At 47.4% G+C, this 14,315-nt stretch overlaps 1 protein-coding gene across 1 annotated transcript in view; it reads left to right on the forward strand.

The window, feature by feature from the left end:
• Positions 1-361: 361 nt before the first annotated feature.
• VIPR1 (vasoactive intestinal peptide receptor 1) overlaps positions 362-14,315 on the forward strand; it is a 1,305,930-nt gene continuing 1,291,976 nt past the window's right edge. Inside the window, exon 1 of the mRNA XM_069647715.1 lies at positions 362-1,320. Within this exon, the coding sequence (XP_069503816.1) occupies positions 1,141-1,320 (180 nt within the window). The 5' untranslated portion in view covers positions 362-1,140. The remainder of the gene's footprint in view (positions 1,321-14,315) is intronic.

A 14,315-nucleotide genomic window follows, 5' to 3' on the forward strand; every position in this document is an offset into this window, starting at 1 on the left:
AGGAAGGAAGGAAGGAAGGAAGGAAGGAAGGAAGGAAGGAAGGAAGGAAGGAAGGAAGGAAGGAAGGAAGGAAGGAAGGAAGGAAGGAAGGAAGGAAGGAAGGAAGGAAGGAAGGAAGGAAGGAAGGAAGGAGGGAGGGAGGGAGGGAGGGAGGGAGGGAGGGAGGGAGGGAGGGAGGGAGGGAGGGAGGGAGGGAGGGAGGGAGGGAGGGAGGGAGGGGTTAATTGAGAAGCACTCCAAATAAACATGGCACATGAGGGGCAAATAGATACACGGAGCTTCAGAAGAGAGACACATAGGGATGGAAAGAGGGGAACAACGGAGTTAGGGGGTGCAAACAAAAGCACACAACTGGGAAGAGAGGCACTCGGGTGTTGGGGGAGAGGTACAGAAATCCAACATAAGGAGGCGAGCAGCACGATTGCAGAGTCACTTGTGTGGTCTTCGTTGGCAGCAGCAGACAGGAGGTGCCCCATGGCCACGTCCCTGTCTTCCCAGGGGGAGAGAGTTCTGTATGGGGCAGGTGACAGCACAATATGCAGGCTATTTGCTTTGGCAACTGGAAGAGACACCCTGCTGCAGCGGCGTCGATGAGGAGATAAGTGTACAACAGCCACGAAGTGTTAGACTTATCGCTTCTTCACACGTGAACCGTGAAAGAATCGGTGACTGGTTGAATTTCGCGGGCACTGTTTCCGAGTTCACGGACTTGATGCAAACAGCTGTTCCATGCCCCGACCCACTGCGACAAAGAGCCTCCCTGAGTGCTGTAGAAGCGCCGTGACTGGCTCCCGAGCCGCAGCAGTCACCCAAGCCCCTCCTTCTCCCTCCGACTTGATTTTCTTAATGGAAGTGCGGGCTTGAAAGGCAGAGTGTGGAGAGGAGAGCGAGTAGCTGGCAGAGGGGGATTCCTGTGACAGCGGGAGGAGGAGGAGGGAGCACGCCTCATCCAGCAGCCGCCGTGCTGTCATTGCCGCCGCGAGCACATCATGCAACACAGGCATCCCCCAGGTGCCCACTGCAAGAGGACTCTGCGTGGGATTGCAAAGTGCCACTCACTCGGCCGGAGATAAGCTAGCCAACTTCCTGAGAGCTGCCCTGGACGTCCTCCGATTGTACTGTTGTTTCTTTCGTTCTGGAATGAAGGACGCTGACTTTTACTGCCAAGGAATATGTGAAAGACGGAGCAAAGGGAATAAGAACAGGGATCATATGATCACATTTGGAAGGGTCCGCTGCTTCCCTCGCGCTGCTGGTACTATGGATTTCTTTAAACTATGCCTCCTGCTTCCTGCACTCTGCTGTTTCATGGCCACTTCTGTAAGTACAGCCCACCCCTTTATTTATTGAAAACCTGTTTGAAATGCTTTGCTCCGTGCTCAGGCAGTGGCAGCAGGTTGGGTCCTGGGGTCGGAGTGGGAGTGTATTTCCTGCGCTCTAAAGACGGCTCATTGTTGATCGAAAGTGCCCACTTGACCCGCAAGCATGTGCTTTTGCTGAACTGGTACTCTGTCCCCTGTTTGATAAGGTACCGCGAGTCCACGCACAGCATAACGTAGCCCCTACAGGTAATGTGCAGCCTGTGTGTAGGCTCGCTGTGCTTTGGTAGGCAGCAGGATGTTGGTCCGGCAGATACGGAATTTGCCCAAGATCACACAGTTTAGTTACGGAATTTGCCCAAGATCACACAGTTTAGTTGAATGCGGATGCTCGGTATTGTATTCGAGTTGTGCAACGTCCACTATGACCAGCTTTATTGCTGGGATGAGTGCCTGGTCGGGTATTTGGGAGGGTTTCAGGGTAAGGGGAGAGAGCACAGATTCCATTTTTAAAGTGAAGAGGGTGTTGACGTGAGGGAGGGGGTGAGGTCCATAGCATCCCACGAGGAACCAGTGCTGTACACATTGCGCCATCTTCCTATGAATTTCATGGTTGCTGTCAAGGGCTTTCCTTGGATATTATGGGGTTCAGTGGTCCCCAGTATCAGTTTCAATTACCCCCGGAAAGGCACGGTTCCTGTGGGAAAAGGCTGGGGTCGTTTTGTGAGGTTTATGACATCCTGGGGGGTTTAGGGGGGTGCACTCAGTGATTTCATAGTATGATAAATTCGCATTCTGCCTGGACGTTCATTAGATATGCATGGATTAATCACTCATTGGACTCTTGGCGCATCTTTGTAGCGCGTGGTGGGCGCACAGGTAGGATTGTGTGATCATACTGTTGTACTTGTGGGATCTCCCATCTGGGTGATTTGAGGGAGACGACAATTCGTTGCATTGGATTCTCATCAACAGAAGTCCACGTTATAAATATGTGAATACACGTGACAATAATCACCATATTAAATAAACGTAAGTGCACTCGGTGACCTGAAGAGTTGGGGCAGAGGGTTAGGTAATGACTACGCGTGGCAACATGCATTTGAGAGAAGGGAATGCGTTGTGTTCGGGACTAAATAGACGACTAGAGCTGGTTACTAGTCACACGCCGCTATACCCGGCCGGCACCCATTTATTACAACCGCGTGATCCTGGACAGATCGATCCCTGTGTCCTGGTCTCTAAGCTCTCACCATTAAACAGCAATGCAGAGCGTGGCGTGTGGAGATTAGCCTCGTTGGTCGCCTGCTGCCTCAATCGTTATTCGCGGGTATAACTCACGCCTGGGAAGTCGTGATATGAGAAAGAGAGCGCGCGCGAGCAGGTGTGGTCCGATTACGGTGGTGAGGCGGAACTCGGACTGGGTGGGTCCACGAGTCACGCACGGGTCCACGTTATCAGCAACGGCCCGAGGCTTGGAACACTCAAAAGGGTCCTTTCTGTTTGACTCTAGACCGGCGGATTTCCGTAAATCGCCCAATAGACAGTTTCGTATTTCCATTAATATACAATGTGGTTGTGGGTCACCTGCCGGAATCAGCCGCGGCTGCACGGGGAGACGCAGGGCTGCGTAGGGCTTCAGGGGAGAGGGAGTGGGGGCGGGGGGTGGAGGGCATAGTGCGTGTGCTCTGGGATCCTTTTCTCCAGGCAGGAGGCCGGCCACGGTGTGCAGGTGTACAATGCAGCCACCATCCCCTCTGCGTAATCCGTGGTAGTCTCAGTGAGAAACCCGAACGCTTCTGGCGGGAAGCTCGCGCATGGGCTGGGAGTTGTTGGGCACACTTCATGTTGTGTAAAAAAAAAGGTAACAAGTGAGAACCATGCTCTTCACTGCCTTGTAATAAGAGCTGGGTGATACATGTTAACATATGCCAGCAGGGGCGCCGAGTACGGGGGTGGGGGCTGCGGGGCCCGTGCCCCCCCCCAGAATTAACCTCCCGGGAGAGAAGAGACGCAGTATGGATGGCCCTTTGTTCCATCCATACTGTGTCTCTCTCTCGGGGTAAAAGCCGGGGAAAACGATGTTTAGAAATTGTGGGATACTTTGCATCTGTCCCTCAATTTCTAAAAATCGTGTTGGGTTGGGTATACTTCTACATCTGTGCATCAGGGTGCACGGATGTAGAAGTACACCCAACCCAAAACGATTTTTAGAAATGGAGGCACAGATGCAAAACAAGTCTATCCCTCAATTTCTAAAAATCGTTTTGGGTTTGGTGTATTTGTACATCTGTGCACCCCTGTTGGCAAGAGGGGTGCACAGATGTAGAGGTACACCCGTCCCAAAACGATGTTTAGAAATGGAGGCACAGATGCAAAACAAGTCTGTCTCTCAATTTCTAAAAATCGTTTTGGGGTGGGTGTATTTGTACATCTGTGCACCACTCTTGCCAAAAGGGGTGCACAGATGTAGAGGTACACCCAACCCAGAAGGATTTTTAGAAATCGAGGTACAGATGCAAAGCGAGGGAGGGGGCAGGGAGCAGGGGCAGGGAGAGGGCAAATCAGACTGTTTGCATGTCTCTGAGTGTGCACGTGGTGAGGGTGAATGCTATGGGTGGGGAGCGGAGGCATATGAGCCATCACTTTCTAATAGAGCTGCCATATTTGAAATGGCGCAATGCTGGTACTCCTCAGTTAGCTCGCCATACTCTTGATGGGATAGTACTGCTGTAACAGGGCCTCTATAATTGTTGAATCTTCTCAGCGATAATACTATGCTTTTGTTGAGGCAATGCTAGTTCATCTTAGTGGGGCTGCTATACTTTTGATGGGACAACATCAGTACTTCTCAGTTGAGCTGCTACATTCTTATTGAAAAGGCCCCAGCACTTCTCAACAGATGTATTTCTTTTTATTTTAATTGGTTATTTATAATGTGTGTACTACCAAGAGGTTTCTAAACGCGGACTGAGGCAGCGAACCTGTGTTGCGCGGACCGAGGGAGCGAACCTGTGTTGCGCGGACCGAGGGATCAAACCTGATTGCTCTGTGTCGTCTTGCTTCCAAGGCGAGCACGTTGCCCCTGAGCTATCCTTCCGATACTCTAAAGATCTGAAGTACATTTAATGATACAGAACCAGTACTATTGAGCAAGTCTGTCATCATCAAAATAACTCAACACTGTCGTGGTTATACAGGAGCTCATATATTTAAAGGGATGGAATTACTCAGAATGTAGCAGCGCTATTCAATAACCCAAAGTTTTAAAGCATAATTAATGTGAAAATACTACACGTCTCAACGTTGGGACAGTACTGCCACTTCTCACAGAGACTTCTACACCTTTTATGGGGCAGCACTTATCCAGCCTACTGCTCACTTGCTCAGAATTGTCATTTCTCAGCAGGACTGCAACACTATACCATTGTGTTCTGTATGTTGAGTGCTTCTTCACCACCAATGTGTATTCATGGCTCTCTCCCAGTGTCTAAATAGTAGATCTGTCTACATTCAATTGGCAACAGGCATGTCCGGAGCTGCCTGCTGTTCTTAAGCTGCCGCTCAGGATGTTGGGAGCCGTGATGGGGCAAGGGGTAGAAGGCTTGAGCCTGTCGGATAGAAGAATCAGCAGGGTCTTAAAACCTGCTCACTCCTTCTGGAGGGGCCATGGCCCAACATGAGCCTGATCCCACATTCAGGGGGTTGCTACCCCTTTTTTCTCCTGAATGAAAGAAAAGCTCTCTCAGACACAAGTTATCACCCCTGCACACACATTGAATGAATATGGTATGGATCTATAGATCGAGAAAACTGGAGTTACAATTCAGAGTGTTTTAACAGAAATATAATTGTCTTCCCAGATGGGAATCTGACTCCATTAATATATATGGGGTCACTGAGATGAGCAAGAGTGAAACTGTACATTCAGTTGTGAGATTACCAGCAACGGTTGATACTATACTCCAAGGAGTGAGGTGCCCACTGTAAGAGGATTCAATTCAACACTACAGCTAAGTCAACGCCTAGTCGATAATACTGAATGAAAACCCTTATTGATATATCTTTAGGTCCAGTTCATGCGTTCTGGATGACTACCCCTATATAACACCCCCCTCTTGGAATCCCCCTGACCCCACTGAGCCAAGAAGTAGTTCTGTTTTGCAAGTTTAAAAGGTTTATTTGATAATTTAAACAATAGATATATATATGACACTTTATAATAAATTAATAATTGAATAGCACACTTAATCTGATATGATAAAGATCAACAACGGAGAATCTGGCACTAGCACACTTCTTATAATCACTAATGAGTTGAGATGAAATGGATAAGGTAGCACACTGGTAAATAGGTACAGAAGTATAATGTGGTAGAGGATGCTTTATGTAAGCTCAGGTGGAGGCAATATTCAATGAAGGCAGTACAGAAAATACGCAATATGATTTCAACCGAACAATGGAATCACTTTTCTCTGGCTATTCACTCCCCCCCTCTTTATGCAATGCAAGGAAATGGGAGGAAAGCACACAGTTCTCAGAAATGCAATCAATGTAATCAGTTCAATCCAGCAAGCTTAGACAACAGAAAACAGATAGGAGTTTTGAAAACACAGGCCCAAATTGCTTTGATATGTGCTGGCAATGAATGAGAAATATGCTGGAAACGCTCTTAATTCCCTTTTAGAGGTTCAGGATGAGTGGTATCTAGTTAATATTAGTCCAGGCTCACACTAGCAATGATGCAGGGATAGTTAGCAGGTTACACGAATTTCTGGCAAATGAAAGCAAACAGCAGCAGTTTTTACATGTGAAGAAATTGCAAATCGCGGTAAAATTCGCGGATGCGTGTTCCGCGATTGCGGTAAAATTATAAGGGGTAGGAATGCGGTTCTTGGTGCGATTCAAAGCTACGATTCTAAGCTTTCAAATAAAAGTTATTGCAAGTCTCTAGCACAAACGGTTGCGGAGATATGAGCGATTAAATAAAGGTCGTTTTTCAGATTTGAAATTTTAAAGTTTCAAAAAGACAAGTGCAGCTTTTTTTGCAGCTAGAATGACAGGTGACAAATTTGGAGCTATCAAGCAGTTCTACTTAGGTTAAATAGATTGAATTAGATGAATTTAAACTAAGAGATGTGTTCTGAGTTTTGCTAAGTACTCACAAGAGATTTTGAACAGGAAAGCGACTTGGTCACGGACTTCAGTCTGGTCAGGTCTTTCCGGGTTCTGCTCACAGCGCCTGGCCTCTGGAACTGCTCACAGGGGTCTGGTCTCTGCTAGGCACCGGTTCTTTGGGTCTCTCTGCTCTGGATAGATTGAAGTCTCTAGTTTGGCTTTCTGGAGTTTGATGGAGGTAAGTATGGATTTTTCCGGCAGAGCTTTCAGCGGCAGATGAAAAATGAATCTCTCTATGTGTCCTGACTCTCTGCTTTTTATCTGTTTCTTGAGAATGGGTGTGTGTGTTGCATCACTAGACTTGCCCCTCTCAATCGTCATTGGTCAGCTTTCATTCGTCCCCTTGATTGGGGGAATGAAATGAAGTGTCATCATGATGAGGTCTGTTTATGATACAGAGAACCCACCCCTGTCAACTTTACACACAATCTATATCTGACCTAAAAACATATTTGCACAGGTACACATTTGTTTAAAATTACATATACATGGTGTGGCTGAATTTAGCCATGTCTATGTCCAAATCTGCTCATTCTCGGAGCTTGCATTCAAAGAGTGTACATAATTGACTTTTTAACTGCTTTTCCAATTTCCGACATGGACCCAACTTTACATACATGTGTGCAGGGGGTAGGGACATTAACTGATGAAGTTTCAGATTTTTAACATGCACACATTTAGAGTAATATCCACTTTTCCGCTAAAACCCCCCTGAACATACCACCGGTTCCTACCACGTCTTAAACTGTGGGCAGAAAAATCACAAGAATTATGGTATCATTTATAAAATTTTCACATGTCCGCTCTATGAATTATCCCCCTTTTTATAAAACCATATCCTTGCTGCAGGGCTGTGTCTTTTCAGGTCACATGGTACAGAAACCAGTCTTTCCAGTTTCTGCCAAGCCAGCTTGCTTCTCACAGGCAGTGCTCCTCCCAGCTTCTCCAGGAGGAAGCCACTTTTTACGACGTCTGTAATAAAAAACCTTTGCCTGAGTGGAGAGGGCTTTGTTCACTCTCTGGCAGAGCACAGGAAATTCAATTATCAGATAGATGGCATATCCTTAGCCTGGGCAGCAAAAGGAAGGTTGGCCTGGGAACACAGTGGTGACTCAAGTTTCACTGCTGATGGGTAGTTGCTAGGCAAAATCAAGTTCCTTAAGTCAGACCTTCAGCTAACTTTTTGTTGCTTTCAAAATAACTTGTAATTTTACACATGCAGCTAGAATGCTGATTCTAAGTGCAAAACTATGACATTTCAACAGTTACAAAGGCATGTGACACCAAACATAGGTCACTCATTTAATTTAACATTTTCGATTTTGGTGGTTTTAAATCCAGTTGTAGTTAGGCTTAAGCTGCTGACTCCATAGCATTTTTGTTATAAGCATTGTTTTTGGGCTCTTCATTTCCCAGATTTTGTAGGCACACAAAACTCCATTCTGCCAAATGTCTGCTGGTGTTCAGTGAATATTTTGCACATGTTGCAAGGTTTGAAATAGGCATTTTGCTTGCCTTCAGAAAAACACACAGAGTGGTTTTAAAACGCCGGCTTTTGGATAGTGGTGAGTACTGGTACTGCACCCATTTTTGGGATTTAAGAAATGAATTCCCCACACTTCTAGGTTGCATTTGGCAATCAGCATTGCCATTCCCAATGGTTTCAGACTACTGTGCGGGTAGTCCAATGGTGGTTTTAAAGCGCTTTGAAGCTAACCGGCGCTACTGTTTTTCCTTTGGCAACCCATTTCCCTCATGGCAACCCGGCCTTTCATTCTCGCACTGGTGGGTGGCAAGTGAGGCAACCATTTTGGTGGGCGCACAAACTGCGCAGCTTTCCTGGATTTCAGCGCACATGTGGGTTTTCCGCCATCTTGAATTTTCTAAGCCCACAGCACCAAATGTTGTAGCAGGGTAGCTTAAACGTGGGTCAGGACACCCTACAAGCCCCCCCACGTGACTGCACTTTGAGTTTGGGTCGATGGGGAGTCGCGTGCCCAAGGGTTTTGACCCACGCACCGGTCTGTCCGCATAATCTTCTTCCTCTTCTGTAGATGGCACAGTTCAGCATCTTCTTCTCCATCTGGTCAGATCGATCAGTTCTCCTCGCCGGTCCTGATGGGAAGATTGGGCGGTACCCCGGGCCCGTTGTGTCTTTGCTCCCGGTCTCCGGATCGTCCTTCTTGGTCATCCTTCATGGTTTCATCTCTCCTAGGATGATAAAGGAAGAGCGGCAATATCTACTCATAGACGTTTTTCCACCACTGTTGAGATAGTGGGGCGGCATATGCATTTCATCATAACGAAACATTACATTCTTATTTTGAAAAAAAACAGTATCACTAGAGACAGTTTCATGTAAATCACAATATTTTAGAGACTAGATGTGGTATGTTTTATGATTGGAACTGAATTAGTCTGATACAGTACCCGCTAGGATTCCAGAGGATTCCTCCAGTTGTTGCAGAGTGTGCCTGGGATGGCAACATTTCAACTGGTTTATGTGGACCCACTTGTCTTCCCCCTCTGCCAAAGGACCTTTGGGGATGTGGATTTTGTAGGCCACAGGGGAGATCTTATCGACGATCTCAAAGGGTCCCTTCCATGTAGGCAAAAATTTGCGCTGCTTGGCCTGGTTCCTTTGGAAGTTGTATAGATAGACCCGGTCTCCCACCTGATATTCCTTCCTGGAAGTTTTCAGGTCATAATGGGTCTTCATGCTATCAGCCGATCTTTCTAGATTCCGCTGAGCATAAGCAAAAGCATGTTGGAGGTGTTTCCTTAAATTCTCTACATACTCATGAGTAGTGGAGGCATTTATCAGTGTCTGCTCTTGGGTCCTGTAGAGCAAATGCTGCGGAAGCACCATCTTGCGCCCAGTCATCAACTCAAATGGTGACATTTTGGTTGCAGATGAAGGGGTAGATCTGATAGCCATTAGGACCAGAGGTAATCGGATATCCCAACTTGGCCCAGAATCTGCCACAAACTTCTTTAATATGCTCACAATTGTCCGGTTATATCTCTCTACTGCCCCAGAAGAAGCTGGTCTATAAGCAATATGCAACTTCCTTTTGACCCCCAGTATCTCCCACATCTTTGTCATTACTTCACTGGTGAAGTGGCTACCTCTGTCTGACTCAATCCTTTGAGGTAGACCAAAACGGGAAAAGATGTGGTTAATCATCAAGGCAGCTGCAGTTTCTGCCTTGCAGTTTGGGGCTGGGAGACATTCCACCCACTTGGTAAACAAGCATGTCACAGTCAACATGTACTTATTCCCCCTAGCCGAGCGAATCACAGGGCCTACAAAGTCGATTTGTAAATCTGACCATGGCAGTGTCATCCCCCTCTTTTGGAGAGGCGCACGGTGCGTGAGGGATGATGGCTGAAATTGTGCACACACAAGACAACCCTTCAAATATTGGTCGAGGTCTTGCCCCATGTGTGGCCAGTATGCAACCTCTCTTAAGATTTCCAATGTTGTGTGAAACCCCCTATGACCGGCGGTGGCCGCATCATGGGCGTGACTTAACATCAGGCTTCGGAATGAGGTAGGAACCACCCACTGATCGTGGCCAGCTTTGGATTTCCTTACCAACAAACCGTCTTGGATCCGGAACATTTTTGGACATTTCATCAACACTCTTAGGTCCTCTTTCCCAATGTAATCGGTATCCGTCAGGGGAAAGTTCTCAGGGTCCTCAAGGTGCTGGTAAAATGTACCAATAATTGGATCCCCCTTCTGAGCGGTAATCAAATCAGCATCAGGGGTCTCCTTACTCCATTGTGCAATTGAAAGGTCGTTGTGAGCATTTGTCTGGGACCTAGTGATGGCAGTGACCTGGATTTCCCCCAACAGGGACTCAATCTCAATTAGATCCCCTTGGATGGCTCCGGTTTTGGCCAGCTGATCAGCTAAGTCGTTTCCAGTTTTGTCTGGTCCCTCTACTTTGGAATGACCCTTGATCTTTTTCCAATAGATGGTCATCTCATTCGATGTGACCAGATCATCAATGTTTTGGATCAACTTCCCATGTTTCAAGGGTTTGTTGTTAGCACATAACATGCCTCTGGTTTTCCAATTAACCAGGTGCTCCACGAACCCGTTCCGTACATAATCCGAATCTGTGATTATGACCAGTTCGTGGAGTTGATGTTGGACAGCAGTGAGGATGGCCTGATGCACAGCCATCAATTCTGCCACCTGACTACTTCGGGGACCAATTTTGAATCCGGCGGAGGGTTCTGGGGACTCATTCACCCATGCATTCCCTACGCCGGCCACTAGTTCTTTCTCCCCGTTGTAGTCAACATGGTAAGAGCATCCATCCACATAGACAGTGGGCATTCCCTCACACTTGTCTTCTTCAAAGACTTTGTGTGGGGAATTAAGGTATGCCTCCATGTTGTCCTTTATTTTTAGACTTTCGTCCTCGAGACAGTTTTCTCTGGCACAATCATGCAAGTCAGCCAGACCTTGCGCGAGGGGACTCTTCTTGTTTTGGCCATATCTGACCTCCACAGGAAAGCCTTGCATTGACAGAATCCAGGAAGTAATTCGGGAATTACTCACATTTCCGGCCCGGATTCTGTCACTTTGGAGATATTGCAGAGGCTGGTGTGGAGTCTCCACTATGATGTGTTCCCCCTGGATAAACGGGCGGTAATTCTTCAATGCCCACACCGTTGCCAGGAGTGCCTTCTCACAATCGTTGAATTTTTCCTCCACAGAGGATAAAGTTTTGCTCGCATAGGAGATTACTTTATTGACCTTGTCATGCTTTTGGTATAATACTGCCGTCAAGCACGTATCAGAGAACCCCGTCTCCAGGAAGAACTCCTTGTTTCTGACAGGGTAAGCTAGGCAAGGCGCTTGTGAGAGGCTTCTTTTGAGTTGTTTTACCGCCTCGGCTTGTTCTGGACCCCATTCCCACTTGACCCCCCCCTTCAGGAGATGAATCAGGGGTCTGGTGATCTCTGCATAGCCCTCAATGAACTTTCTGCTGTAATTAGTCAGTCCAAGGAGGCTCCTTAGTTCCCGCAGAGTTGTGGGGTCTTTCAGTTTCTGAAGTGCTTCCACTTTCTTTTCCTGGGGACAGAGGCCCTGAGGAGTAATCTCATGCCCCAAGAAATTAACACGGGTTCTACACCACTGTGCTTTCTGAAAGGAAAGTTTTGCTCCGGCGGCCCTCAACTGTGTCAGAACATAACGGATCTCTGCTATGTGTTCCTCCACAGATGAACTTTTGATGAGGACATCATCTACATAAGCCAAGTTACCCCTTGCACCCAAGTCAGGCATGGCCTTGTGTAGAAAAATGTTGAATTCATTGCCGGAGTTGAGGTATCCGAAGGGAGTCCGGGTCCAAGTGTACTGCTGGCCCCCAAAGGTAAAAGCCAGCTTGTATTGGTCCTCCTTACTGACAGGCACAGTCCAGTATCCATTGGTCAGGTCTATTGCAGTGAATACCTGTGACCCCTGGATCTGGGCCAGCCCTTGGTCAATGTAGGGCAGAGGCCATCGGGAAGTATGGACCCGTTTGTTGAGCTCCCTGAGGTCGGCACAGAGTCTCCACTGGCCGTTTGGCTTCAATATTCCCAGCACCGGATTATTGAAAGTGCTGTGGACGGGACGGATTATTCCCCGGGACTCAAGGTTCTTAATTATTTCAGTAAGGGACTCCATTGATGCGAGAGGCAAGCGATATTGCTTCACAAACACTGGAGTCATGCCAGGGTCCGTGGGGATTGTTGTGGTGTGGATGTCGGTGCGACCACAGTCATATGAGTCTACCGCAAAGAGATCTTGGAAATCCAAGAAAACTTGTTTCAACTTTTGCTTTTGTTCCAGAGTCACACAGGCATCAGCTAGGTTGACTCTCTCTTCCACCATCTGCCTGAAGCCTGGAAAGACTTCTGGTTTGGCTATCTCCGCGGCCTCCTCCAGCTGGGTGGAGAAGTCCCTGGTCAGAGTGCTGATTTGGACCGGAGGCTTCAGGTGGGAAAGGCAGCCCTCATGGACCTGGAAAATCACCTCATCCCTCCTGAAGTCACAGGTCACATCTTCCTTACCATAGGGGCAGGAAGTGTACACCAGGAAGTTCCCCCCATGCCGGGTAAAAATCCTGTCTGGTGTTGCGTTGTCATCACTGTCACTGTCAAAACAGTCCTTGGGGATGGGTCCTAACAGTTCATTTACAAGATCAATGGAGAAATGTCGGTCATCAACCGCCATTCCAATAATGGTGCCTGCGGCTAGAGTAATACTCTTTAAGTCGCTGTTATCCACCTCTATTAGAATGGGGTCATGTTCTATGTTGACTAATGGAGTCGGGTTTACCCCCAACCCTTGCTGTTGGAGAGAAGCATTTAGATGTATGTAAGCATCAGGGTTTTTCAACTCTTGTCCCCTTTTAACTTTCACTTCCAGGGAGAATTGTCGGGTCCTTTCTGGGATGGTGACTTCCTCTTTAACCTGAATTTCAACTGCATAAGGTAGCAATTGAGCTGACCTAAATGCTTTTTCTGGATCATCAAAGCCCATGGGATTATCCGCTAATCGGGACCAAGCTTTGAAGTTTATTAGGTCCAAACTAATGGCAAAGCGATTGAGAATGTCACTGCCTAAGTAAAAGGCGGCAGGGACGTCTCGCACGACCCAACAATTATGGACTATGCTCTTGTTGCCAATGGAGATTTTGAGCATACACCTGCTTGGCAGGAGATGTTTGGAATTAGGTACTTCCAGGTCCATTTCCCATTTGTCTATCAGTTTGAAGGTGGGAATGGCTGGATCTTTTGGAAGTTGGCGAAACATGGCTTCGCTGATGAAGCTCTTACCGTTGTTCACACACACTCGAGCGAGAACAGAGTCCTTCCCATCATTTAACTGGACAGGGATGAACAACTGCTCTCCAATTTGCTGAAGATCAGCCAGGCTCTGAGCTGATTTCACATCTTTCTGGACTATAGGAGTGGGAGTTTCAGATTGTGGATTAGTATAGAATTTCAGAGTGTTTCCTTCCAGCGTGGAATACCACTTTAGACTGGAAGGAAGGTTGATTTTCAGAAATAGAGAGGACCCCCCATCACCAGTCTGTTGTCCTACTGCTATTACTGTCACGTCTGGAATTTGGTTGTTCTGGAAGTGAAATTCTACTTGGTCAGATTTTTGTTCAACCATGTGGCATGTGCCGTTTAAACTAACATGGTTGACACTCTGTTTTAATTTTATCGGTCGGCTAGTCTGGGTCCAGAGGACCTTGTTTACGCAATCTATTAGGGGTGACAACCTTCTCAGGAGGTCATTCCCTAGTAAACAAGGGGTGCCCTCTGGGGTCACAACTATGACCGGGTGTTTCAACTTGTGTCGCCCGATCTTAATGTCCAAGTCTGCCGTCCCCTCGACGGGAATTTCCTTCCCGTCAAAGTTCTGCAGTTGTCCAGGAAGAGAAGTGAGAGGAATTTGGTAATTCTCTCCCCTTCCTGCATTCAGTTCGTCAAAGGCCCTTCTGGACAGAAGGGTAGCTTGAGATCCAGTGTCCACCAGTGCTGAGATTGTACCCTGCCCCTGTACTTGTACCGGGGCATAATATCTTCCCTCCTTCTCCTCAAGGGGGCACAGATAATGTACATTTTTGGACAACTGGTGGGCTAATTTTCTGGTTTTGGACATCGCTAGCGAGGAGATTTGGGCAGAATTCTGTGGAGAGTCTTGGGAATCTGAAAGAAAAAATTTGCAACTGGAGATCAGAGCCATTGTGGGTTCCCCTGGCTCCGTTTCTGGGCCGCCCCCCCCTTTTTGGAGGCAGTCGC

The sequence above is a fragment of the Ambystoma mexicanum genome, chromosome 2q (assembly GCF_040938575.1).
Source record: "Ambystoma mexicanum isolate Mex_15411 chromosome 2q, UKY_AmexF1_1, whole genome shotgun sequence".
Taxonomy (NCBI): domain Eukaryota; kingdom Metazoa; phylum Chordata; class Amphibia; order Caudata; family Ambystomatidae; genus Ambystoma; species Ambystoma mexicanum.